Here is a 27482-nt window from a genome sequence, read left to right as displayed (position 1 = left end):
AATATGCATGATATTTTAACTTCTTATAGTTTTATGTTTTATCACATAACTCGCTTATGATTTAGTGCTCCACCAAATAACCTCATTATGGTTTTCAAAATATATACGTAACCCCCTTATGATTAATAAATAATTTTTAACATTACATATGGATACTTTTGACATTTTAGTTGACGCTAACTATGAAACATAAATTTCGTTATTTTGACACTTTAGACCAAATCATTAGAAGTGTGTATAGCTTTTAAAATTATAGAGGATTATGTGAAAAATGTTAAACCACAGAAAATAAGGTGTATTTTACTCTAAAAATTATGTGCCAGAATCAATCTCATCTACCTAATTTCATATTCAATCAATCCCCACTATAAAATGCACCCTACAATAAAAAAAGTGATTGAGGAAGGCCCAAGTCCATTTTTATTTGGGTTCATTTAGACCTGTTAAACTTGAACAGTCGATAAAGGGAACTTGACTAGGATCCAAGGCTCGATTTTACAAATTGAACGTGCCATGGGTAAAGGAAGGCTACATGAGAAGGTTGTCACCATTTATAGGCTCCATGTGTATTTGAGAAGATTATAATGTCTCTTGGATTTGCTCAAATTTGTGTAAAGGAGCTACAATAGTATGTTACCTAGAGAGTGTTTGCATTGCCTTGTACAAGTTTTGTACACTGAACTTGAATTTTTTGTTTTTTAACCATGTCTCGATTTTGCTTGTATAATTTGCCTTGTGGTCTTCTGCAAAATTTGTCGCGTCCAAGTCTGCATATGCAATTAGTTTTTCGAATGCTAAAAATTGCTGTTTGACTCTTGGGGGGTCTCAGTTCTTTGCATTTCTATGAGAACAAGTTTAAGATTTTGCCACATCTTTCAAGTCATGTGTTTCAGCGGTAGGGATCTAATGTAAAATTAAGAAATTACATCTTCTGAATGAGTCTGTACACGAATGAATTTCGATCATTTAAATTTAGCTTAACCAATTTTTTTTGGGGGGAGGGGGGGGGGGGATGTGGTGCGTTAGTCAGTAGCTACATAACCATATTCTGATAAGCACAAACAAGAGGCACTAATGTTGTTGGGAATTCCCAAAACAACAAAATAGTATAGTTGTCTTTTGTGAAATTCATTTTGGAATACTGGGAGTGAAGCTCGCGCGAGGCGCGGGAGTGAAGCTCGCGCTTGTATTTTCAGCTGCTCTTCAACTCTTTTTTTTATTTTTACGATAAAATTTTAGACAATGTAATAAAATTGGGAAAGAAAATAATAACAGAAAAGGTGTATATGAAAGACAAGTATTCAAGAATATTAGCCAAGACAAGAATATCAGCCAAGAAAAAGATAAAAATCAATAATAAGGTAAGTTTACTAAAACTTGAAGCACAATATCTATTCAAAATTACAAAAAAAAAAAGAAAGAAAAAAAATGTTTCATCTTAGGAGAAAAACAAAATTAAATGGATGCTGTCAAAACTAATCACAATCATTAAAATAAAAACCCCAGCCTAAATGCTTGCCTTGCAGCTAAAGGAAAAATATGTTGGTCTATTTCTTGAATTTTTTCTGAATTAATAGAAATTCGACCTTTTATCTAACAACAAGTCTAAAATAAATATTTCAAAAATAATTGGAATTCTTTGTTCTAAAAATTTATAATTCACGATCTCTCAAAGAGCAACACAATCACAATCTATACAGTCTCGTAAGAAGATTAGCCTGATGTGTCATTCAAGGAAAGTTCCTATACAAATCTTCATAACCAAGTCTTTAGCTTGGACAGTAAGCATATTACAAAGGCATGGCTGGTGAAATCATTTTGCATATTCACCAATTAGGAGATTATTAGAATATCTTCATATCACAACAATATATCAACCATGAACTTGTGTATATATTAAGGTAATTATGAGAATATCTTCATATCACTAATATAACAACTATAGACTTGTGTATATACATTAAGGAGAGAAAATTAGAGACTACACTTTCATCTCAAGTAATAATATGATACTAAGGGGAAAAAATATTAAAAATATCGATTGCATATAAATTATAATCAATTTATTATATTTTGACTTTATTTCTTAATTTTTATTCCTTCAAATATTTTTATACCTTAACCTTAGCGCTAGCATTGAATGTTATACTTCTGAGTTCAACTCCTAAGCCCACAATCCTATGAAATTTGATAGTAACCAAAGGTTATAACTTGTTGCCTCGTCAGCTACTGAAGAAGACTTACTTGATCAACCTGAAAAAAGAATTGTTAGATTGAGTAAACTCAAGAAAAATTATTAAAAAGAGAATCAACTTCTAGGATTCATAACTATACAACACACTAAATCTACTGACCAAATTCACATCAACTAATCAATAATATTCCTGCAACTCGTCAATTAGTTAACCATAGACATATTTTAGTTAATGGTCATATAGTAGATATACCAAGTTATCGCCGCAAACCCCGAGATATTATTACGGGGAAGGATGAACAAAAATCCCGAGCTCCGATTCAAAAATCTCTGGATTCATCCACTCAAGAGAAATTGCCAAGCCATTTGACCTTTTACCCATTCCAACATAAAGGATTGGTCAATCAAATAATATATAGTAAATGGGTCGGTTTGAAAATAAATGAATTATTAGTCATAAAATATTATTCTCGACATACTTAAACCTAACTAAACTAAATAAGGGTTTGGACATTTTTCTGCCCTTTCGTCAAAGTAAATTAACCTAACGTTAAGTAAGAAAATTGACCTGAATTTTCTTGCTTTTATTTATCATTAAAGGAATAAATATCTAAGTGAATATATAGAATAAAAGCAAGGAGTGTAGAAGGAAATTTACAATGAAACATAAATTTACAAAAGCAAGGAAAATCACCAATTTCATTTACCTTTCCACAAGATTTTGAGTAAATTCTTCAGCCTATTTGACAAAAAAATTCACAACCAAATTAGCAAAATCAAATAAGTCATTAACAACCTCACTAGTTAACGATAATCCAATATACAACATATTAATCAAGAAAAATAGACTTAAAATCTTGTCCATAGTAATAAAATATAGTAGAAGAAAATTCCAAAACTTTAAAGCAACAAAGAAATACCTGGCAGACTAATGAAAAGCTTAATATGACAATCAATTGGGGAAAAATAAATTAAAGTAAAGGAAGAAGAATGGTAAAGTATTATGAAGATTGAAGTAACGGAAACGAATAAATAAAGTTCAATATAAGGAGAAGTAACGGAAAAAGAAGGAAAATAAGCATCCCAATTCTAAAGTAATGGAAACTTAACGGTGGAAGTAATTGCGCAATGGATTGCCTAGCTTTTATTCCTCGCCAACAGAACTAATCAAACACCTCTTAGGATGAAAAGGTAATCATACCACCAAATTCTTTGCATATATAATTTGTACTCAACTTTAAGATGCATCTTACCCATGTGTGAAATACCTATCCTGACCCCTAAATGAGGCGGATGAAGGTCAAAGATTGAGTTTATCACAAACTCCTTTTTATATAATATACTGGGGAGGGACAGCCCGCGTGACGCGCGGGAATTTGGTGCTTGTAATTCAAGATAATTAATAATTATTGTTTAATATTTTGTAGTATAGAAACTGAAGTATGATGATTTTATCATGTGATTTTAATAGAAAAATCATAAGTTACATAGTGAGTCAATAAAAATAATGTGCAATGAGACATCCTTATCATTATACTATATAAGAATCCGTTGTGATCAAAAGTTATGTTTGAATTTCAATTACAAAGATAAGGGTAGTTTGAAAATGTAAGAATGTTTGAAGTGCAATTGAAAAGTATCCAAAGGTCTCTTCTAAAACTTATCCAAGATGATAAAACATTTTAAAGTATCAATTGGACCCTTCATCTCTCGAATCTATATATGTTCGTGAAAGATCCCTCAAGCAATGCTTCTGATTTCTCCCTCGACTTAAGCTCAACCTGAATTATCAAGTCAAGTTTATCCAACAATCACTTTGCGTCCAATCTAATCTAAAATAATTTTATTTTTGACTAACTATTTATATAATTTGGTGGGCATAATACGACTTAATCACATGTTTCTTACAGAGATAATAATGCCCAAAAATGATAGATAAATAAGAAACTTAAGTGGTTTTTTTCAAAGTTTTGTAGAAACTATTCAGATTTGGTGTTTTTTGCTAGGAGCATTTCTTTATAATATCTTAAATAAGTTCAAATCTGCATAATTGTTAAAGATCTGAATTGAAACTATCTTGATTATAAAAAATTGGTGTAAATAATATTTTCTAAATTTGAAATTGTAGAAAATGGTAACTAAAATCAGAAGAAATTCCTCATACGAGTTCAAATTGCAAACTATAGGTAGAAACTGCTTAATGATATTTTCCAATGTTTACTTGTATAAGTATCCAATATAGCATCTCTACTTAATTGACTTGTTTGAACTATGGATAATAGTTGGTTCAATCAAATCAAGAAACATTATTTATCATTGTACAACATACAATTATGAGTAAATGAATTAATACAATGCAATCAAAATGGTACTATAGCTAAAGCATTTAAACTCATCAAGTTCCACTACAAATTCTTTTAAATAGCATAAAAAGTAAATTTTTTGTATTTGAAACTATATAAACAGTAGAATACAAGAACGAGATCATAACATGAAAAGCAAATAGAGTGCAAATGACATCTTAGTACTATGTAGCATGATTAATTTTCTTTTTTAGTTTCAACGAAGTACAAAATTCTAAGTTAATAAATTTTACAATTATAAAATTCTCAATTAAAATAAACACAAGCTGAATTCCAAATTACACTACATGAAAAAATAACTACTTGAACCATAACTGTTGGAATGTAGTCAACAGATCTCTGGAGTCAAGAACAATAGGAGAAAGTTCATGAGAAATAAGGTTATTTGACTTAAATAAAGAGATAATACCTTGGCTGAGGAGAAGAAGATGATAAAATTGCTTTTCTGATTATTTTAGAAAGTGACAACAGTATCTCAAATTGTACTTTGATTAGAGACAGAATCTCTGGGATCTACTAAGGAAAACAATACAATTAACTAGTTTTTGGAATTAGAAGTATCAAAAAGCAAATTATATGGAGTTTTTGGATAAACCAATCATCAGAAAAAAAAAACTACAATCGAAAAAAACAAACCCAAAGAACTCACCTCAATTTAAAGGAAAAGCTACGCATTCCACCAAATATTTAATAACCATAATAAAACCAAAGGGGTGAAACCGAAAAAGAAGAAAGGGTATCGGCTAAACATGGGGGCATAAATATGATAATGATTGTTCAAATAATAATTAAGTTAATTAATTGTAATTAAAATCCAATTATGTAAACATCCAATTAATTCCTTAACGGATGGGAGAGGTTTCAAGAAATTGGAAGGCTTGGATGTCAGTATAATAAATGATTAAAAGGGCTTTTATGTAATTCTATCAAAACACAAGCTTAATTCAGTTGTACTTGATACTCAACTTGGCACCAAACATTGTAACATACCAAACCTGCTCCTAACCTTAAATGCCTGAAAGGTTATATATGTAATTATAGTGAAATTAAAGCTATAATGACTTGTACTCAATGTTTCAATTACACTTCAAACACTCTTACATTTCCAAAATAGCCCCACCCTTGCGGTTGAAATCTAAAAACCGTCTTTGTCCTAAACTCGTTCTTATATGGTATAAGGAAGTAAATTATCCACACTTGTTTAAGATAAATTTCTCAAAACCTTGAAGTATCGCTCTGTTTTTTTTTTAAAATCTTTTTTTATACTAATAAAATTACTAAACTATCGCTCTCAATCAACAAATTACGAGGTCAGGCCAGCTGTAGGAATATTTCTTAAATGTCAGTTGCCTGTCAACTTTTCCCTTGTTTGCTAAGTGTATATCTTTAATGGGGCCATCTTCTATTCTCTAATTATTATGAATTAAATAAGGAAAAGTAAGAGCTTAAAATCCGGAATCTACTATTTGATCACTTTCAATTTCTACATGGAAGATTTTCAACACAGCGGAGAGGGCCAGCATCACGAGTCAAACTAGTAGGAACTCCTTTTGCCGAAGCCACCTTAAATGCTTGAGATCTAGAATAATCAGGTCTCCAAAATTTCCCAGATGAAACAAAATATGCCCCGTTAAAAAATAAATCATTCTTGGATTTCCATGACCACTTCTTCCACCTCCGATCATGTGATATTCTCTTAGTAACCTGCCACAAAAATGCCACACCCAAACATCTCATCCTCCAGCAACTATATATAAACAACGTACTGAGATATATATATATATATAAACATTTTCTTGGATGTGGATTTATGGGAAATTATTAGAGAATTATATGAATACTCAAGCACCTCTTTAGTACGAGGATCATTTTGTGCAGTGTAGTGGTTGCCTTCGCTCAGTATTGTTGGATGCGAGCTCCCACCGATAGCATAAAACCCCCATTCATCGTACTTATTATTTGCTACATGAGCATATCCATACCTAACCCTGTAATTTTATCAAAAGTTGCAAAATACATCCGAGTTGAGAAAATATTTAGACAAATATGTAGGAACATCAAAATATATCCTAAACATGAAAACGACGAATTTCTGCCAAACAAGAAATATCAAGTGGTTTATAAGCCTCCTCCCCATTTTCAAGTTACAAGTTGCTTAAAGAAAATGCCAACACATTCAAGCATATCACGAACTATGTGCTACCTAGTTAATTTAAAGAATTGAAGTTCACATTTTAAACATATATTTCTAACCAAAAGCACTTATAATTTATTTAGGTAAAATTTGACCAACCAACAATTGATATTTTTATTAAAATGGGCACTACTAAGTGCGCCCAAAAAATTAACATGTACAAAATCGGCGTTCAATTGAAAAAGAACATTAATTAGATGGTTCGTAACCACCGCAATAAATTGATCTAACAAGCTAAACATTTGATGCTTTATAACGAGCTCAACAAATACGTAAACATTGAGAAGTCCAACAAAAAAAACAAGAACAGTAAGATGGGTTTATAATCACCAAGACATATTTTAAAGCAAAAGAAGCGAAGATCGCGATTTGATTAGAGCTTGATTTTACCTTGGCATTCTTTGGCCTAGTCCAGAAGCAAAATGGTTGAATACCACGGTAACATGCATCTTTTTGTCCTTAGGATACATATTTGAATGCCCTAACAGCATCACCTGTAAAGAGATTACATCAAAGTCATGACCACCTGAAATCAAGAAAATCCTTTTTTATGGTTTTTTTTTCCTTCTTTTTTTTCCGAGTTTCCTATTAAATTTATTCTGGATATTGTACTGTATATACCGTTTTTAACTTGTCCATTTTACCTTGTTATGCTGTGTGAAATAGTTGTTGGATACGGTGACGGCAGCTGATCCTTGAGTTATGTCAAGAAGACCATCTCCACATTTTGAAAGGTAGCAATGATCAATCCAGATTTTGCTAGATGAAGTCACTCGAATGCCATCTCCATCAGATTGCCCAATGGTACTTGTATTAACAAGATGATCGGGATCACGACGAACCAAGTCAAGTCTCCCACGCAAACAATTATGAATAGTGATCCCATGGATAATAACATGGCTCACGTTATCGAGTCTGAGGCAAGGTCCGTTTGCAATCTCAACCCTGGCACCCCTTCCATCGATAGTCTTGTAACTACTAATAAAAAGTTCACCACCTTCCAAGGTTATGCTCATGTCCCGTTTAAAGATGATCCAAAGAGGTCTTTTTTGAATTGCACCATATCTGAGTGTCCCCTTTTTGGGATGGATCGGGTGGTCAGAAGGGTCAGTGACAACATATATGGCACCATTTTTGCCTCCTCGGGCATCAGCTCCATATCCTTTGCCACAATCAGCTAATTTTTGGCGATTGGAGGCCCACTTGCTGTCTTTTCTCCAACAACTATCGATAACGTTGAAACCGCTGCCGACTTCAGATGGATAGGAGTTTGGGAAAGAGGATATGTTTTGGGTACTTTTTGTCTGGTAGGCTTGAGTTATTATATGGAAATAACACATGATGGCTAGTATCCATGAAAGCACTAGGCAAGGACTTAAATTTACCATGGCAGAAATTTGATGAATTGGGATGAAAAAGAAGATTGAATTAATAGAATTTTTCGGCAGATGAGATTAGCGTTTTCTCACATTTTACTTGTATTGACTTTAGTTTCAAGTAAATATCACTCATTTTCCTTGCACTTGTAGTCTATACAAGAGCTGACGATTGCTCATAATAAGCTGAGGCAGGTAGATGAGGAAGCTCATAGTTTGGCACTTAATGCGCTGATCTACATTGCTTTTGTCCTATTCTGTCACAGCCTGCTGTTGTGTTCGTATTACAAGATTAAGCATGATTAAGAATTTCTTAGTTGTCCAAAAAGAAGAAAAAGAATTTATTAGTTGGTTACAACATTGTTTTCAAACTCGGACTGGACCGATTGGTTTGATCGATTAAACCAGGAACCGGTCAGGTATCCGGTCCGAGTTATGCCAAAAACCATGTTGGAAAAAGTTCTGTCAAATCCGATCAAAAATAAGGTTGAACCGTGAACCGTGCAAACCGAGTTAATTTCTATGTTCTAATTTTGCTTGACTTGCCAACCGACCAACCCTAATTCTTGATTCTTCCCGTCATATTCACACCAGCCGTCACCCCCCAATTCACATCCCACTTCCCTTTTCCTTCTTACCCAATTTGCCTCCGTACTCCTCAGAGACATGACAATTGCCTCATCTCCCTAAGCCGACGACTTCATCTCGCTAATGTAAATTTCTCTCTTCATTTGTCTTTTTAAAAAAAAAAATTTCATTTTTATTTATTGCAAGTATAAAAGTGTTAATTGGCATCTGCTTTGCTCTTGGGGATCGGCTCTATGCACTGATTTTGTTTGTTTTCATACCAGTTGTAGTTAAAAACGTGCATCAATATAAGAAGCAGAATAGTAATAATTGATACTATTTGGGAATCAATTTTTGTATTAGTGTTTTTTCATTTTTGGCATTTGTATTTTAGATTAAGCATCGCATGTAAGTAAGAACTTGCCAGGGATTATACTTTGCAATAATTTGTGACATATGAATTCTAAGAAAAAGAACTAAAATGTATATATTGGGCCTAGAAAATTCTTGAATAACTCAATATATAGAAACTTAATATGTGAATGGCTAAATAAATACTATGATATGTTTTCAACTAAACAAAACTTATTATACTTCAATTTGTTCTGTTTTTGTTCTTTCAGATGATGTTGCTGCATCGAAGTTTTAGATTGAAACAAATTATTACAGCATTTCAACTTGAAGGAGTTGATGAATATACAGAAAAAGGTGTACTTTTCATTGTCTTAAGATTTTAACATGTGTTAGATTCCTATTTAGTTTAGTTTGTTAGTTTGGATGGATTTGGAGGCTATTGCTCTTCATTTGTGAAGTTATTCTTTGGATTGTATTATTTGAGTTATCAAAGTTGGTTTTACTTCATGGGTATGATATGTAGGAAATGTGTAGGAAAAAGAAAAACACCAAAATGTGTATACTTTTCATGGTATTTCAAGTTTTATATGTTTAATATATATTTATGATATCATGATGACATCACCTGGTTCGGCTTCAATTGAACCCAATCAAACTTATTGACCCTTAACCCCTGAGTTCGACTGAATCGATACCCAATCCGAGTCTGAAAACATAGGGTTACAACTATTACAGAACTTAAAGACTCGGCAGAGAGAGAGAGAGAGTTCAAGTATAGTCACTCTCAAGCAAATCTTCAACTATACAAATCTTGCTGGAACGTTGAGATCATCCCCTATAACTGATGCTTGTTGAAACCACAACAAATACAATACCTATTTCAGAAAGATATATTTTTCAGTGCAATGATAGTAGGGTGGATCCAAAGGGATTGATTGATTTATTTCTTTACTAAAGGAAAGAGTGAGGGTATTGAGAAATTTGGCTAAACAACTTAATTAAAAGAAAATAATAATGCAACAATACAATAAAACTAATTTAATAATATAGAAACTTCTAGTCAAAAGACTAATCTCGATTTTGGTGCATGTAATTGATCAGTGATACAAAGATAAATTAATATATTTATGAATAAATTGGTTAAATTAGTTATAGTTGTTTATAAACTCGGACAAGCAATCTTTGCTTACTTTCTTAATAACTAAGGTACGACTATTAATTACTTTTTTAATCAAAAGACAATCCTAAATAACTTATTAGGATTTAACATTTCAACAACATTAAGAATTAAAAAAGTCCAATTCTAAGCAAAACACTCACAGGTTTGGCTCATTTAGATTAGATTATATATTTTCATGATATATATTTGAAACTTTTATATACAATCAAATTATGCCATATGCCACAAATACTAAAACAATCAAATTATGTCTCGCGTCCCATGAATTTCGGACTTTGCGGATGCACCTACGCCATATTGACAGCAAGTCTTCTGAAAATTCCTCTTTGAAGCTCTTTCTACTTCAAATTTCTATGAATATCACCAAACACAAAATATGAGCAGATTCCATCAACTGACATTTTGCTTCAATCAAGGAAGATATTCATAAATAAAATACACAATTAGCTCTCTATCAATAACTGACATCCTTAATCCATATCCAAAATGACTTCTACATTCGTAAGAATATCCAAATGGGATCATAATTGAAAGTCGAATTTGTGGTCTCAGTCACGACCAAAGTTGTTACACTACACAGTAGCTGTGGCGTATGGTCACAGCTGCAGTGAGAAGTAGTTTTTCATATACAAAAATTGTGAAAATATGTCAAAAGTATGTAGAAACATGTAAAAGAAGAAAATGATCAAAGTAGGTTTTTTTATCCTTGAGTATTAAAAATATCAATACAGTAAAACAAAAGTAGCTATAAATTAAAAAACAATTACAAGAAAGTAATAAAATTTAAATTACTATGCAATTATTTTAGTTTAGAAATTAGTTAGTTCAATAATAAAAATAATATTATTTGACAATTTTGGTACTTATAGATGATTTAGAGATGAATTATGATTTTAGAAAAGTGAAACAAAAAAAAGAATAATCATAAATAAAAATAGGGCTGACTATGAGAATTTAAGAGAAGTATGAGGACTTATATGTAAAAACCAAATATTGCATCCAATTCAAAGCCTGCTTCGACATCACCCGGTACTAAGGGCCAGTTCGGAAGTTGGTGATTCGGGCAGAAAATAAAAGTAAAAGAACTGAAAGATAGAAAGAATTTCTATTGCCCAGCAATTTTTTTTTTTTTTTTTGGTTTCTAGGGAGAGATTACAGTCTCTAGATCATAACAAACCCCCCGGGGGGGTTGGTAGCAACCCTTATAACATCTGCACCAAGTATTTGACTCATCCCTTCTGGTGGCTTTTCAATGCAGTTTTGAGCTGCTTCCATGTACAGTTCTCTGGCCAGCCAATCTGCGCTCCTATTTCCTTCCAGGCCAAACATGCGTCAGTTTGCACCACCATTTCTAGGCTCCATTTCTGTTTCAGGAGATTGTTATTTTCTTAGATTGTTCAGATGCTATGATGGTAGGCCATGTATAGAGTATAGAGTAATTGTATTGCATGGTACAAATTAGAGTTCATTTTTTTGGACTATGTTAATTGGTTTTTTTGCTTAATTGACCTTCTGAAATCAACATTTGTATGGAGACAATTTGCGTTGTGAACCAAGGTTAAGATTTGATCCCATTGACAAGTCCTGTGCATCCATAGTTGGGATAATGGGGATCTATAGAAAATTTATGAAACGTACATCTTCTCAATGAGTTAAGAGTATATGTACATGAATGAATCTCAATCATTCAAGTTTAGCACTAAGATTTTGACGAAATGTTGACCTTCACTTTCTAAACAATTGCACAGGCGGCTATTAATTAACTGAGGCTCCTGGGCACTGTTGGTGCTCTTACATTTTCAGAGTTCTTGTTATTCCCATTTCTTTTTCTTTCCTTTCCCCCTTTTTTTTTTTTCTGGGAAAGTCATTAACTACATAACCATATTCCATTAAGCAGCAAATAAGAGGCATTAGTGTTGTTGGAATTTCTGAAAGGAACAGATTGCAAAAATTTTGTCCTTTGCGAAATTAATTCAGCCAGTTGCACAGGAATAAAATTATGCACATTTGTACGATGTAAATTTTTCAAAAGCGTGAAGTATTTTTCTTTTTTTTTGGGTTTTTTTAGTTTAGTTAATAACAAAATTACTAAAATCACACTTCCAATCAAGAAAATATGCAGTTAGCCCAGCTGTAGAATTAAATCTTAATCTTGAGTTGGACGTACGTTGTTGTGAATTATCTTGAATAGTTCTATATTGCAACGAGAATGCATGAAAATGATATAAAGTAAAAACCAAAAATGGGGAGCTGATCACAAGACATAAAGAAGACAAAAGCCCACAATCTGGAATCAATTATATCACTTTGAATTCATACATTGGAGACATTCATTATAATTGGAGAGGACCAGCATGAAGAGTCAAAATAGGTACACTTCCTCCTGGAGCCAATTCAAATGCTTGGGATGCAGAATAATTAGGCGTCCAAACATTCCCGGATGAAACAAAATATGCCCCGTTAAGAAATACATCATCCTTGGAATTCCATGACCAATTTTTCCGCCCCGAATCGTTTGAAATTCTCCTGGTAACCTGTCAAAAAATGCCACATCTCCGACGTTGTTAATCCCCCAGGCAATTCTAGATAATTGGGATGCAAACATTTTCTTGCTATAGAATTTATGGGACATGGTCAAATTATAAGAGCAATTATTCAATATTTGAGCACCTGTTTAGCATCAGAATCATTTTTCGCTCTGTAATAGTTGGCTTGGCTCAGTATTGTTGGACACGAGCTGCCACCGATAGCATACATTCCCCATTCATCATACTTATTGTTTGCTACATGAACATATCCGTACCTGACTCTGTAATTATTTCAAAAGACCAGAATCCATCCAAGTTGAGAAGAAATATATATATATATATATATATGTAGACGGTTTACAAATTAAAACCATTGAAATAAATTCTGAGTAGAGCTTGATTTTACCTAGGAATTCTTTGGGTTAGTCCAGAAGCAAAATGGTTCAATACCAAGGTGACATACATCTTGTTATCCTGGGGAAACTTATCCGAATGCCCTAACAGCATTGCCTGTAAAGAGATCACATCAAACGTTATGAATAGCTGAAATCAAGATCAACCTTTCTAATGTTTATACTTTCCCATTTTGGTCTGGATATTGAACCATATATTTAATTAGTTTCTGTGGCTTTTGATTTTTTTGGCATTTTACCTTGTCATGCTGAGTGAAATAGTTGTTGGACACAGTCACGGCAGTTGATTTATGGGATATGTCAAGAAGACCATCGGCACAATTAGAAAAGTGACAATGATCAACCCAAACATGGCTAGATGAAAGTATTCTAATGCCATCTCCGTCAGGTACTCCATTAGAACTTGTGTTAAGAAGATGATCAGGATCAATCCGAACCAATCCAGGTATCCCACGCAAACATTTACGAAAGTTGATTCCATGGACAATAACATGCTCCACATCATTGATTCTAAGGCAAGGTCCATTTCCAATCTCAACTCTAGCACCTCTTCCATCTATAGTCTTGTAACTATTAACAAAAATTTCAACGTCTTTCAGTTTTAGGTTCATGTCCCCTTGAAAGACGATCCAAAGAGGTTCCCTCTGGATTGCCCCATATCTGAGTGTCCCCTTTTTGGGGTTGATGGGGTCGTCCGAAGGGTCAGTGACAACATATGTGGCACCATTTTTACCTCCTTGGGCACCAGCTCCATATCCTTTGGCACAATCAGCTAAGGCTTGGCGATTGGTAGCCCAATCCCCGTGTTTTCTCCAACAAGTATCGATCGCATTGAAACCAATGTCCTGATCTGGGGTACTTTTTATCTGAAGGGCTTGGAATGTCGAGAAACAGCAAATGATGGCTAGCATCCGTGAAAGCACTAGGAAATGACTTGATTGTGCCATGGAAAAGATTTGATAAATTGGGATGAGAGGGAAAATTGAATAGCATTTGGGAAGATGATCAACATTTTTAGACTTGATATTCATGTTGATCAATTTACTTCTAAACAAATATTACTGATTTTTCTTGCACTTGTAGTCTAGAGCTTCTGATTCCTTATATAAGCTGGAGCTGGTGGAGAACGTAAATTGCAAGCTTGGCACGTAGTGCCCTGATAATTTAAATTGCTTTTGTCCTGTACTTTCAAATCCTGCAGTTATGATAATCTTAAAGATTAAGGATAATTAAGAATTTATTAGTTGCCACAAAAAAAGAATTTATTAGTTTGTTGCAGCAGTTGCAGAATATTAAAGACTCTATATATAGAAAGAGAGTTCAAGTATTATCATTCTTTAGCGCATTAGCATTGTTTCTTAAACGATCTAGTGCACACTTGGCTTATGAACAAATCCCTCGTGTCACTTGAAATTTAGAAATGTCCCAGATTTTTAACTTCTCCAATGTTCTTTTTAGTTAGTTTACAGGGAATTGTTTTGTATTGGTTCCTAAAAATCGAAATTTGTTAGAATGAATTGGCCTATACATTTAGATGGATTATTTCAAATTGGCCTATACATTTAGAATTTGTATAGCTACAAACGTAGGGATGAAACATATATACAGCTACAGAGCACTTAGGCAAGCTATCCTCACATTCATCCAACAATGGTACACTTAACTATATCACATCCAGCCTAAACAAGTTTCAGCAATTGTTAATTCTTCAAGTCCAAACTGATTCAACTCAATAAACATGTATAAGCTACATTTAAGCTCATTAGATTTAGGCTCCCTTTGGAGTTGTGATAGCTTGTAAAGAAGCACTTCTGACACAAGTACTTTTATAAAAGTTGCTATTAAATTATCAAAAATTGGACTGCTTAAATTATGGGAAATTAGTTACCAAACATTTTATAACTACTTGGTGGAATTTTATAAAATCAATTAGAATATGCAAATTATATATTATCTCAGTAGTGGCGTTGTGCCATGCCGAGATTCGAAATGGAAATGATTTAAACAGTCTGCACGAACATTACAAAAGGTACAAGATATGTATTTCATAAATCACTTGCTTCCTCGTAAGGCATTCAAATTTATTTTATTTTATTTTATCAAAGACCTTAAATATTTAGCCACTGGTTGTAGGTGTACAATTTTAAGGTTATCATGATGGCACCAACATTATGGTGCAAGGCACAGGCACCAGTCCAAACCGGTGCTGAATACTGGATCTTTCTTCTGATTAAAGAAGTCATAAAAAAAATCTAACTCCTCGAGATTAATTGGTTATGATACATGGTGGAATTAACGCAGACATCAACTAACAAGCTTTATTCGTAGTGCAGCGCATGGGGCCTGCATCAGCTGTTAAAGCAGGTACCAACGAACCATCGGCCACCGGAAAATTCTGATATCTGTTGTAACCAGGCGCACAGTTTCCATATCCAGATTGAACAAAATATGCTCCATTCATGAATTTATCTTTGGAGGACCTCCATTTCCAATTTTTCCAACCATTTTTAGCCTCTCTCTTCGTCACCTGTTCAATCAAGCTAGTAATTACTAGGTATTAAAGAAACTATAAATCTTGCAAGTGTTACATGATTAGAAGATCTCTCTGCTCTAAAGGTTTTAAGTGATATCACAAGATTGGTGAATTAATGTTGTTGGTCATATAATTTGGATTGGCAAGCTGATTAGGTGAAAGAACATCTAGAATGCAGATAGCATCCAAAGAGATTCTAACAACGGCAATTCTTGCCTCACCAAGAAATCAGTTGACCTTACTTGTTTAGCATCAGGACTGTCCGGAGCCATGAAATAGTTCCCTTCGCTGAAAATGGTTGGATTGGCACTTCCACCAATTGCATACATCTCCCATCTATCGTACCTGTTATTTGCCACGTGCGCATAACCTAGCCTAACCCTGAGAGGATTATACGTTAAACTGATGTGCATGAGTCATATATATATATATTCAGACAAAAAAAAAAACTGAAGAATTCCCAAACCTTGGCATCCTCTGCACAAGACCAGGACCAAAATGGTTGAAGACTACCGTAACTTTTATGGCTTTATCTTCTGTGTTCTTATCGTTGTGCCCAAATAACATCACCTGCCAATGAAACCCAGTGAGAAAATCTGCTGTACCTACGAAACTAAATTACATGAAAGGCTCACAAATATTGTGTAATTTCTAGCGAAATCTAGTCGAATATATATATATATATATATATATATATATGTGTGTGTATAAATATATAAGCATTTTGCTGACCTTATCATGCTGAGTAAAATAGTTATTGGAAATGGTAATGGCAGTGGAAGCATGGATAACGTCAATGAGGCCATCGCTGCACCTCGCAAGAGAGCAATGATCAATCCATATATAGGAAGAATCGAAGATATCAATGCCATCTCCGTCCGAGCCACCACGGCGGCCTGTGTGGGTTGAACTGCTCTGGACAATGCCAGCCTTCCCTGGCTTACAGTCATGAATGCTAATCCCATGAATAATCACATGGCTAACATGTTGTACTGTGATGCATGGTCCATAAGCAATCTCCACTTTCACCCCTCTCCCATCAATGGTCTTAAAACTATTTACTATCAGCTCATTTTTCAGAGTTATAACCATGTCCCTAGCAAATATAATCCACAATGGTTTTGTCTGTACAACACCGTGTCTAAGAGTGCCCGGTTTTGGGTGTCCCGGATTATCGGATGGATCTGTGACGATATATGTTGCACCATATTTTCCACCGATTGCATTCTTGCCGAAGCCTATAGCGCAATCGGCCAATGCACGCCGGTTATCTGCCCAGTTAGACCTGCTTCGCCAGCAAGAGTCTATGATATTCATGACTTTTCTGGCGGGCTTAGATGCACTAGGGCCAGCAGCTTGGGAGGTGGAGAAAGTGATGCTTAGAAGACTAGTTATGATGATCAGTAGCAAATGAAAACCCTGGGAGGCCATGGCTTGGGAAGTGATAATTTACTTGTGATTATAAGATGTAATATGTCAATTGTGTACAAGATTACAAGGTGGCACACACGATTAACTTAGACGACTTTCTCGTGGTATTGTTTTCTCGAAGATTTAGGGGACGCAAAAGATGTGATTGCACGAATTCAGGTTGTTTCATTGACTTTTCTTATGAATCCAAGTTTTGAGTGCAGAAATGAGGCATTTCTATATTATTTGACCACCAAAGATGTTGTTTATACATTACATTAGGCTCCCTACCGCTCTCCCTCTGCCCCTTGGAGGGGTGCGAGGGGGAAAATAGTTAGGAGAAGAAGCTATTGACTTTTAAATTCTTGATCATTGAATATTAGCCAATTTTGAATGGAGGATGAATGTTTTCACATAATATATTACTACTAAGATTCTCTCTTTCCATTCAGATGTGCATTAGGAATAGTTTTGGTAAACTAAAATATAATAATGTTCATGCAAAGCGAGGAAAATGAGACTAGTAACTGGTAGTCGGAAAAGTGAAATTAGGATAATAAAAAGCAAGAAGGTAAGTTGTACACTTATATTATATACCGTACGTCCTTAATATCTAACCAAACCAAATCCCTCCATTTCCTTCTTCTCTTTGGTAAAATTTGGAATCTCCTTTGAATTGATAAAAGTTCATATTTAGTATTAATTTCTAGTCACAAATTCTTATTTGATTTTGAAAGATAAGGATTAACCTATGCATTGGACAGTGACTAGTACATATTTAGAATTCACATGACCTGAATTTTACCGCTCCCCTTTAAGTCTCCGTTCTGTTTCAATATCATCTTGCTATGTCCATTTTATCTCGTACGACAAAGGTTTTTTCTTTTTCATTGGTATGACAGTGATTTTTTTTTACGCCCATAAATGCACTTCTCTTTTCTCATGTTATTTTCTTCTGTTTATTTTGTATTTTTTAGTATCTAAGTCCTAAAACTGTTCATCTCCTATCACCTGTACAGTCATTCTTCCTCATAAGAGTTTTTTTCCTTTTTTTTTTTTTTGTTTATTGTCACCGTCTATACCTACTCCTACTTCTAGTTCTATTCTAACCTATACTACAGAAAGTGACCCAATAGAGTCATCGGAAATCGATAGGAACTGAACCACCATCGGACCATACATATGCATTAAGCGCCCATATGGATCGCCGTATGTATTAAGTACCCATATGGATCTTAGAAAATCCACATTAAATAACAACTTTTTTATGAGAGAGAGGCAAGGTTTGAATTCTTGAACTCCCACCTCACAAAATATGTATTGACCAACACCTTCAGAGGAGGTTGGCTATCCTCATAGGGCAAATTACATTTTATCTCCTGTGATTTAGCATTTTTTTACATAACCCCCCTATGGTTTCAAAAGCTATACATAACCCCCTCATGATTTGGATTAAAGTGTCAAAGTGACGGAAATAGTCATTCGTAACGGAACTTCTAAAAATGTTGAAATTACCCTTATAAATACATGACACACTAATTCCGTAAGATTTTTATATTTTACCATATAACCCCTTTATGGTTTAATACTTTACCATATAACCCTTTTATGGTTTTCAAAATATACACATAACCCCCCTTGGTTAATAAATAATATTCAACTTTACATAAGGGTATTTTTGATATTTTAGATGACTCCGTTACGAATGATTATTCCCGTCACTTTGACACTTTAATCCAAACCATGAGGGGGTTATATATAGTTTTGAAAACCATAGGGTGGTTATGTAAAAAAATGCTAAACCACAAGGGGATAAAGTGGAATTTGCCCTTCCTCATAGGAGTTAGCTGCACCAACTTTTCTAATCTTTATCCACGCTGTTGATAGATTCAATCAATAAATATTAATAATATTTTGGTCTAATGGTTAAAGTTTAGATCTTATGAATTAAAATTTTTTGAGTTCAATTCTGTCTTTTCTCTCTCCAATTCTTAAAACCATGATAATCATCTTTCTTTCCCATATATTTTTTCTCCTCTCTAGTTTATTAGTTTCCGAAAACTCCTCCAGTTTGATAGTTGTATCTTAAATCTATGATTGTTTGACATTTATCATGGTTCAATGTGATGATTATAAGATTATATATTTTCCACATTTTAAAGAAACAAGAAATACAAATTTTTTTTTCATTTTCTTGACCATAAAAAACTTCCTCTCTTTTAATCTTTATCCGAGTACCTCCTTTTTCTAATTCGCTTTTGATTATTTTTTCTCTACTTTTTTTCTGTCTCTCTGTCATTGATTAGTATTCTCATAGTCACTCAAATTTTTTTTTTGGGTAACTTGAATCACAAAATTACTGGATGCATGCTCTCGAAAAAATTCTTTTCATCATCAATATAGTCCCACATGACTTATGTTGTACCTATTTTCTTTTTTTTCTTTTGTGATTTTCTATATTTAATTTTTTTTCTCCAGATTCTGTATACTGTACTTCAAATTTTCATGACATTTCTGAATCTCGATTGCTCATTCCTTTTCTTTTGCTAGGCTAGCAAAGGAAGGAGGTGATACTTGATGGAACAAAGTAATTAGAGATGTAAAAGAATTATCATTTTTCTTTAAAGATTTGATTTGTAATATTTAGCAAATGCCATGCATGTGGTACATAATTTTTATAATCCATACTATATGCTTTCATTCTTTTCTCCTTCTAATCTCCTTGGAACCTTCCCACAACAATCCGAGTTCTTTTCGTCTATTACAGAAGATGCTGCTTACTTTTAAAGGAGGAAAAATAAAAGGGTGCAATATTCCAATAATATGATTTTTTTTATTTAAATCGGTCTAAATCAGCATGCCTCTCCAGGATGACAATTGAGAGGACCAGCATCCGAAGTCAAAGAAGGAACCAAGAATCCTGAAGCAACAGACAATAATTGAGATGCAGAATAAAGAGGAGAGCAGCTTCCCAATCCAGATTGAACAAAGTAAGCCCCATTAAGAAAGACATCCTTAGAGGTTCTCCATTTCCAATTCTTCCACACTCCTGGACCCCCTTCAATGTCTCTTTTGGTAACCTATCAAAATAATTGCACCACAGATTGCATCATTTATTTAGTAGATGTATTCATACAGAGCTACTTACGAAATTGGGGAGCTAGATTTTTCTGCACCTGTTTAGAGTCGGGATTTTTTGAAGCTACAAAGTAATTTCCCTCGCTTAATATTGTTGGATTTGAGCTTCCACCAATTGCATACATAAGCCACTGGTCATACCTATTGTTTGCTACATGAGCATAGCCGTACCTAACCCTGAAATCAAGCAATGGATCCAAGAAATTGAGTCAGTTCTCAAACATGCAATGATTGACTAATCCATTTAAATGCTTTTAGAAGACTTAGAATTCATGGATGGCTGGAACTCGTCTACCTTGGCATCCTTTGGACTAATCCAGGACCAAAATGGTTGAATGCCACTGTCACCTTCATAACTTTGTCTGCAATATAGCCATCTTGATGCCCAAGCAGCATCACCTGAAATTCATCCAGACGACAACATCTCACTCATCGATGATCAGTTAATGAAATTCCATTTTCGAAGTGTATGCTAAAGAATTTTCAGTGATAATGGCTCCATTCTTTTTTGGTGGAAATGGCAAGCTATTGGACTCCCTAGCATAGACTTTCCCATTCTCAGACTTTCATCATATGCTTAACATGATATTTTAATTCCTTTAATGCCGGATAAAGTACTTAAATGGAAAAGGAAAAAAGAAAATCATGATAAAAGATGTTCTTGATCACCTTGTCATGCTGAGTGAAGTAATTGTTTGAGACAGTAATGGAAGTTGATGCATGGATTATGTCAATAAGACCATCGGTGCAACGAGCCAAATAGCAGTGGTCAATCCAAATATTAGAAGATGCAAATACAGCAATTGCATCTCCATCAGAACCCGTTCTCTCTCCAACATGATTCAGACTACTTCGGACCATACCACGTTTTCCAGGTTTACAGTCGTGTATGCTGATCCCATGAATAATAACATGGCTGACACCTTCAATAGTGATGCAAGGTCCATTGGCAATCTCAACTTTGACACCCCTTCCATCAATAGTCTTATAGCTGTTCACCATCAGCTCATTCTCCAGCTTGAGGACCATGTCTCTTTGGAAAATGATCCATAGGGGTTTATCTTGGGTAGCGCCATATCGAAGTGTACCTGGTTTAGGATTTATTGGGTCATCGGACGTGTCAGTGACAACATATATGGCGCCGTTCTTCCCTCCTAAAGCAGCGTTTCCGAACCCTCTAGCACAATCAGCCAAGGCTTGTCGATTTGAAGCCCATTTTGGGTTCCATCTCCAACAAGAATCAATTATGTTCATGGCTTTCTTTTGGGGGTAATATGGACTTATGGGATTAAAATTTGTCGGAGTAGTTTTATATGGAGTGATATGAATTTTATGAGCTTGGAAGGTTGAAAAACAACAGATTAAGATCCATGAAAGCAGTAGCAAGAAACTAGAATTTGCCATGGCTGAGGTTAGAGAATTTGGGAGATGGAAGGAGAACAAATAGCTAGCATGTCAACTGCGAAATGGTTAAGGAGGTGGTCACCATGTTTAGAGCATTCGTCAGGAAATGATTAATAAGTTGTTTAGGAGGATTTCGGCTTGATTTTCTAACGCTTTAGATGAACGTGATGGCACGAGATATAAAGATAAGTTGACCTAGAGATTACGAAGCACTACTGCCTACTGCAACATCTTCAGGTACTCTAGCTAATTAAAAGCCATTTTTATTTTGTTCTTTTGTTTACTATCATAAAACCATGATGTAGTATATGACTGGAAGTGTTAATTCTGGGAAAGGTTTTGTGTAGCATGTCTAGTAGCAATAGATGTGCCATCAGTACGCTCTTTTGAGATGCAGCAACGCAAAGCAAAATTAGTGAATCAAATGCAAAATACAACTCTAGTTTTCAAATTGGGCTGTAACAAGTACCAACACACTATTTTCTTAAGTGTTTAATTCATATTAAGTCCTCAATGATTGAGTCCGTTGCAGTATATGCATCAAGAACCCGAATGCGACAGGAGGAAATAATTTGCATGTGATATTATATTTGATTCTTGGTTGAAGCACGGACTTCTTAACCAATTCTCTTTGAATTCTATGGCTAGCTAAGCTGTTGTTTGCATGCACCCTCAAATTAACATAAATGTAACTTTTGTTTTGATTCATGGTACATCACAGCCAAGAAAAGGCCTATAATTGATATGACTATTGATCTAAGTAATCGACTCAAAAATCAGCACGCAACTCCAGGATAGCATTTGAGGGGACCTGCATCCGATGTCAAAGAAGGAACCAAATCTCCTGAAGCCACAGTAAATACTTGAGATCCATTATAATTAGGGTAGCAGCTTCCATTTCCAGACTGAACAAAATAAGCCCCATTCACAAACACATCGTCGAGGGATCTCCAATTCCAATTCTTCCAATTGTTCGGACCACCAGCATTGTCTCTCCTGGTAACCTACCAAAATAATTGCATAATCTTACGTCAATCTATTACTATTAACACGTGTCATACAAAACTATGCAGTAGTAGTAGTTTTTTTTTTTTTTGTCAAAACGATAAGTTGCTATGAAGTAGTAATTTGCGCACTTGTTTGGTATCAGTACGGTTTGGAGCTATAAAGTAATTCCCCTCGCTAAGTATTGTTGGATTTGAGCTTCCACCAATTGCGTAGAAAAGCCACGGCTCGTAGAAATTGTTTGCTACATGAGCATAGCCGACCCTAACCCTATACATGATTTGTCCATGCAATCCATTCGGCCATCGAGAGTGAATCAGTTATCAAACGGAAGGAAGATTTATAGGATAAATTATCAATAACTTCCTGCGAAATTGCAAATGACTGCATTATTCGCATTATCCCTCTAAAATGTACCTTGGAATTCTTTGAACTAATCCATAACCAAAATGGTTAAATACAACGGTCACCTTCATAATTTGGTCCTCAATATTGCCATCTCGATGTCCAAAAAGCATCACCTGAAAATCATATTCAATGTAAGCTCATACCATGGTCCTTGGGAACAAATGTCAAAAGCTGAGCCCAACTTTTTTTTAAAAATTTTTTTTTTGTTAGCAACGATACATTTGTATAACCTACTCTATCATAATCTAGGGGGAAGGAGAGCCTAAAGAGGCTGTGGTAGGGGCTAGTAGGTATACAGACCCAACTAGACCAAGGAAGTGCTATGGCGCAACTCTTTAGATTTTTTTCGCTACTGGTGAGGTTTGAACCCTCACCAACTGCCCAAGGAGGGACTTAAGTCCCTCCCTGGTGCCCAACTGAAATCTAACTGATGATACCATTAATTTCAAACTCTTAATCAAATGTATCATCGATTTCTAAACCATCAATTTCAGATAATTGAACCCAAATTTAAAAAAAAAAAATTTTAAAAAAAGCCATGAAGTACTACATTCGTCACCTCCTCATGCTGAGTGTAGTAATTGTTGGAGATAGTCACAGATGTCGAACCACTGACTACATCCACGAGGCCGTCCGCACAATTAGCTAAATAGTTGTGATCAATCCAAACATGAGAAGATGTGAATACAGTAATTGCATCTCCATCAGAACCCAATCTGAGGCCGACGTGATCTGGGGTGCTTCGAACCAGCCCCCGTTTCCCTACCGTGCAGCTATGGATGCTAATCCCATGAATAATAACATGGCTCACATTTTGAATTGTGATGCACGGTCCATTTGCAATCTCAACTTTGACTCCTCTTCCATCTATAGTCTTGTAACTATTCATTATCAGCTCGTTCTCCAGCTTAAGGACCATGTCTCTTTGAAAAATGATCCATAACGGTTCATATTGGATCGCACCAAATCTGAGTGTACCTGGCTTGGGATTTATAGGGTCATCAGAGGGGTTGGTGACAACATATATCCTACCATTCTTCCCTCCAAGGGCATCACTTCCAAAACCTTTAGCACAATTAGCCAAAGCTTGGCGATTTGAATCCCATTTTGGGTTTGATCTCCAACAAGAATCAATTGCATTAAGGGTCTGAGTTTTGGAATTGGTATTATTTTGAGGAATACTATGTATTTTTTGAGCTTGAAGGGGTTGAAATCCATATACCAAACCCTCAAAAAAAAATCCATATATCAAGATTGTCCATGAAACCGCTAGGAAGAATGCACCAGACTTGGCCATTGCCGAGGAAATTGAGAATTTGGGAGATGGATGGGTCAATAAATAGGATATGTTCCCATGTTTAAAATGCATGTCATTCAATCCAATAATCATAATTTATCTTTTTGGGCAGATTATGAATTGATTTCTAAAGATTTCGTTGCCAAAAGCACATATGCACACACATATATATCATGCGATGCATATAAACGTCATGGCATTTATATATATACCTAGCAGGAAGATTAGAAGTTTATTAAAAAAAATCTTCATCACTCACCGCTCAAATTAAGGTACTTTATTTCTCTCACCAAACTAATATCTAAGTATTTATTTATGTCTTCTTCTAGCAGCCTTATGTTTCTTAGTGAAGTCATATTATTAATTTTTTTCAATAAAAGGATATTTGCTTGCTTATATGTTATATACGTACATTGCAACTCATAATAACCCTCGAGTTTTACCCTTAATTACATTTATTCGTATAGGTGCATCAAGTAGCGAAACGGAAGCATTATATAGAAAGCACTTTACTCCTCAAACGACTAAATTATTTGCAAATATGTTGAAAAAGTAAATATGATTACTAGAAGAAATCCACTTCGTACGTCATTTTATGAACTTCAGAATAATGCTACCTTCAGCAATATAAAAGGAAAAATATCTTCTTTTGTCAAAGTTAAAAAGGAAAAGTTTTTGAATAAAAAGGCAACATTATAACTCAAAATGTACTTGGTATAATACGAATATTTTTGCATCCATTTTCCTTTTGTTCTTCAACAAGCATGTCTATACATTGCGTTAGGCTTAAACAAAGGAAAGACACCATATACATGCAATATATGTCATATCCATTATATGTACAAAAGCGCTCCAACATGGGCAGGTTTTTCTTAACTTCCCTTCTCGAGCTTTCTCTGCATTTTACTTTTATTTTTTACTTTTTTTTATTTGTTTACTTCCTTCTATTATTTTCTGTCAATCAATAATATCTGTACTTCTGTTACAGTGACCTATACTGGGAGAAAGTCAATTGGACCAAATGTGGTTACTGGGAGGGAAATTTACTCTAAAGTAGAGGAGTAATGCATTACTACACGCCCCGAAAAAGAAGAGTTTGAACTTGTGCCCCGCAACCAAAAGTATATACTATGCGTTGCTTGTATTTACTCGCGTTGATTGTTAACAAGTAAATTTTGTCATTGTTAGAAGAATTCATTCGGGAGAAAAGTGTTTATTGAATTTGTTAATGTAAATAAAATATTTTGTTGTATTGTTAGCACCAACTAGGATTAGAGTTGCTGGTGAGTTAAGTCGCTTGCAAGTTACTCACGAGCAATTCAGTCAAATACTCGATTCAAACTCGATTTGATCGAGTTTAAACTCGAACTCGAGTAGATCAATGCATATACCAAGTCGAGTTCGGACATCCATTTGTGTTACTCGAGCGCTAGTCAAGTAGTTTAATTATTGGTATATTGTTTATATTATATTTTTATTTTTATTATGAAATGATTAATAAGGGCTAATGTTTTAGGTAATTTACCATAAGTGTTGTCTATTCAATAAAATTCATAAATGGCAAAAATGTAATATTGTAAAAACTAAAAAGAAAATGAGAATTTTAGATAATTTACCATAAATTTTTGAGGCATAGTATCAAACCCAATACCCAACTCTAATACCATGGATCAGAAGTTATTCTTTTAGATGTTTGTGCTGCTCATATTATGGTTGAGTTCAAATAACGTCAGGATTCGTCAAAGTACTTCTTTTGGATGCTTAGTTCTTAATTTTCCAAATTCTTGCGTAAAAACACCTTTTTTGATCATGTTCTGGATTTAAAAATAAATCATTTCATACTTTCTTTGAACTTCTGAAATAATGTTCTACGTATGACTTGAAAATTGCAAGCAATTACAACGGAAATACCCATATAGGAAATTGAAAACAAATAACCAATTGAAGAGACAACCAACCCGAGAGACTATGGGAAGGCTTTCCTTCATTATTCCTTGTACACAAACGAATATTTAGGACCAAGTAATAGTGCTTCAATAGTCAGTTAATTACATGCATGTTGCCTAGCTATAAATGGTTTCAGTCTTCTTTATAAGAGATGTGTGGCATCAGTGCTGCGATTTCTATGCGTAGCTGCACATTCCATAAACACAAAAGCTACCTTTGTTGCACTTATTGCTGCAACTTCCACAGTGTCTCCTATCTGACAATGGATTCACGCACCTTCCTTTGCAACAGATCTCTGGGTACTTGCATTTCTTCCCGCACATGCCACAGTTTAGTCTGTCAATTAAAACATTCACACATTTCTTCTTGCAGCAATCTGGCCCTGGACTTCCCCTTATGTGGCATACTCTGGGGTAATTGTTGCATGTCATTTTGGCCCTATATTTTTGGGGAAGGAAGCGGCTAGTCCCACGAAGTGACATAGGTGCTTCATCTTCAGGCGAAGAAATTTCAGAGGAATCAGCTACTTCAGAGCCTTCCTTGTTGCCAAGAAATGATTCGTCTCTAGATGCTTCTGCTGCTGATATGGTAATGGCCAAGGCCATCGCCATCACCATTGCAAGTAGTACTAAAATCTTTGCGCACTTCATTTCAATCCCTGGTCCAATTTTCAATTTTATAAGCTGAAGAACGAAAGAATGAGGGATTAGTTGGAGGAAGTTTGAAATTTGGATGGGTGGATGTAATGGAGGAACAAGAGTTTATATAGACAAGAATTGCATGGAAAGAACGTGGTATTCCCTGCATCGTTAGTGGGATAGTCTACTAGAACGGCTAGGAACAAACTTCAATCAAGCAAACCTAAGTTAGGCAGTGGAAGAAATATTAGCTCCTCAAGAAAGGAAGACTGCTGCCACCAAAATAAGTCAGCAGGCTACCACACATTTGACAGATTAGGAATAACCGTGAGTTTTTGTCCCTCATTATTTTGATTTTCACACGCGAAGGTAGTGGAAATTAGAGAGATACAAAGATGGAAAAACCATCATGTTGATTGAAGATCAGAAAAAAATTCTTTCAGTTGAATACTTGGGATCTCTTTTTCAGCATAATAAATAAAAGGAGTGGCCTCGTTGGCGTTTTTTTCCCAAAAAAAAAAAAAGGAATAATA

At 34.7% G+C, this 27482-nt stretch overlaps 6 protein-coding genes across 6 annotated transcripts; all 6 read right to left on the bottom strand.

The window, feature by feature from the left end:
* Nucleotides 1-6033: 6033 nt before the first annotated feature.
* On the bottom strand, nucleotides 6034-8091 carry LOC113782000 (probable pectate lyase 4). Its single transcript, XM_027327916.1, has 4 exons — nucleotides 7396-8091; nucleotides 7142-7245; nucleotides 6407-6545; nucleotides 6034-6261 (listed from the first exon to the last, which is right to left on the bottom strand). Exons 1-4 carry the CDS (start codon nucleotides 8089-8091, stop codon nucleotides 6034-6036), a joined length of 1167 nt encoding a protein of 388 aa, XP_027183717.1.
* Nucleotides 8092-12561: 4470 nt separating this feature from the next.
* On the bottom strand, nucleotides 12562-14080 carry LOC113781999 (putative pectate lyase 2). Its single transcript, XM_027327915.1, has 4 exons — nucleotides 13409-14080; nucleotides 13163-13266; nucleotides 12899-13037; nucleotides 12562-12762 (listed from the first exon to the last, which is right to left on the bottom strand). Exons 1-4 carry the CDS (start codon nucleotides 14078-14080, stop codon nucleotides 12562-12564), a joined length of 1116 nt encoding a protein of 371 aa, XP_027183716.1.
* Nucleotides 14081-15477: 1397 nt separating this feature from the next.
* Nucleotides 15478-17133, bottom strand: LOC113781998 (putative pectate lyase 2). The gene is made up of 4 exons (XM_027327914.1): nucleotides 16435-17133; nucleotides 16169-16272; nucleotides 15945-16083; nucleotides 15478-15696 (listed from the first exon to the last, which is right to left on the bottom strand). Exons 1-4 carry the CDS (start codon nucleotides 17131-17133, stop codon nucleotides 15478-15480), a joined length of 1161 nt encoding a protein of 386 aa, XP_027183715.1.
* Nucleotides 17134-19964: 2831 nt separating this feature from the next.
* On the bottom strand, nucleotides 19965-21654 carry LOC113783710 (putative pectate lyase 2). Its single transcript, XM_027329918.1, has 4 exons — nucleotides 20920-21654; nucleotides 20546-20649; nucleotides 20289-20427; nucleotides 19965-20192 (listed from the first exon to the last, which is right to left on the bottom strand). The coding sequence occupies exons 1-4, from the start codon at nucleotides 21652-21654 to the stop codon at nucleotides 19965-19967; spliced, it is 1206 nt and encodes a 401-aa protein (XP_027185719.1).
* Nucleotides 21655-22430: 776 nt separating this feature from the next.
* On the bottom strand, nucleotides 22431-24364 carry LOC113781997 (putative pectate lyase 2). The gene is made up of 4 exons (XM_027327912.1): nucleotides 23627-24364; nucleotides 23077-23180; nucleotides 22791-22929; nucleotides 22431-22658 (listed from the first exon to the last, which is right to left on the bottom strand). The coding sequence occupies exons 1-4, from the start codon at nucleotides 24362-24364 to the stop codon at nucleotides 22431-22433; spliced, it is 1209 nt and encodes a 402-aa protein (XP_027183713.1).
* Nucleotides 24365-26487: 2123 nt separating this feature from the next.
* LOC113781996 (stigma-specific STIG1-like protein 1) lies at nucleotides 26488-26922 on the bottom strand. The gene has a single exon (XM_027327911.1). The coding sequence runs from the start codon at nucleotides 26920-26922 to the stop codon at nucleotides 26488-26490; it is 435 nt and encodes a 144-aa protein (XP_027183712.1).
* Nucleotides 26923-27482: the final 560 nt, after the last annotated feature.

Source organism: Coffea eugenioides, chromosome 9 (genome assembly GCF_003713205.1).
Source record: "Coffea eugenioides isolate CCC68of chromosome 9, Ceug_1.0, whole genome shotgun sequence".
Lineage (NCBI taxonomy): Eukaryota > Viridiplantae > Streptophyta > Magnoliopsida > Gentianales > Rubiaceae > Coffea > Coffea eugenioides.
Note: the sequence above shows the minus strand (reverse complement) of the source record. Positions and strands in the feature narration are given on the sequence as shown.

Coding starts and splice junctions, on each gene's coding strand:
- LOC113782000 (XM_027327916.1), bottom strand. CDS start 8,091: ATGTGTTATTTCCATATAATAACTCAAGCCTACCAGACAAAAAGTACC. Junction 7,246..7,395: donor ATTTCACACAGCATAACAAG/GTAAAATGGACA, acceptor ATCTCTTTACAG/GTGATGCTGTTAGGGCATTC. Junction 6,546..7,141: donor CTAGGCCAAAGAATGCCAAG/GTAAAATCAAGC, acceptor ATAAAATTACAG/GGTTAGGTATGGATATGCTC.
- LOC113781999 (XM_027327915.1), bottom strand. CDS start 14,080: ATGCTAGCCATCATTTGCTGTTTCTCGACATTCCAAGCCCTTCAGATA. Junction 13,267..13,408: donor ATTTCACTCAGCATGACAAG/GTAAAATGCCAA, acceptor ATCTCTTTACAG/GCAATGCTGTTAGGGCATTC. Junction 12,763..12,898: donor ATGATTCTGATGCTAAACAG/GTGCTCAAATAT, acceptor ATTTTTTGACAG/GTTACCAGGAGAATTTCAAA.
- LOC113781998 (XM_027327914.1), bottom strand. CDS start 17,133: ATGGCCTCCCAGGGTTTTCATTTGCTACTGATCATCATAACTAGTCTT. Junction 16,273..16,434: donor ATTTTACTCAGCATGATAAG/GTCAGCAAAATG, acceptor TTTCATTGGCAG/GTGATGTTATTTGGGCACAA. Junction 15,697..15,944: donor ACAGTCCTGATGCTAAACAA/GTAAGGTCAACT, acceptor TTGATTGAACAG/GTGACGAAGAGAGAGGCTAA.
- LOC113783710 (XM_027329918.1), bottom strand. CDS start 21,654: ATGGCAAATTCTAGTTTCTTGCTACTGCTTTCATGGATCTTAATCTGT. Junction 20,428..20,545: donor TTAGTCCAAAGGATGCCAAG/GTAGACGAGTTC, acceptor GCTTGATTTCAG/GGTTAGGTACGGCTATGCTC. Junction 20,193..20,288: donor AAAATCCCGACTCTAAACAG/GTGCAGAAAAAT, acceptor TTATTTTGATAG/GTTACCAAAAGAGACATTGA.
- LOC113781997 (XM_027327912.1), bottom strand. CDS start 24,364: ATGGCCAAGTCTGGTGCATTCTTCCTAGCGGTTTCATGGACAATCTTG. Junction 23,181..23,626: donor ACTACACTCAGCATGAGGAG/GTGACGAATGTA, acceptor TATGATTTTCAG/GTGATGCTTTTTGGACATCG. Junction 22,930..23,076: donor TTAGTTCAAAGAATTCCAAG/GTACATTTTAGA, acceptor AATCATGTATAG/GGTTAGGGTCGGCTATGCTC.
- LOC113781996 (XM_027327911.1), bottom strand. CDS start 26,922: ATGGCGATGGCCTTGGCCATTACCATATCAGCAGCAGAAGCATCTAGA.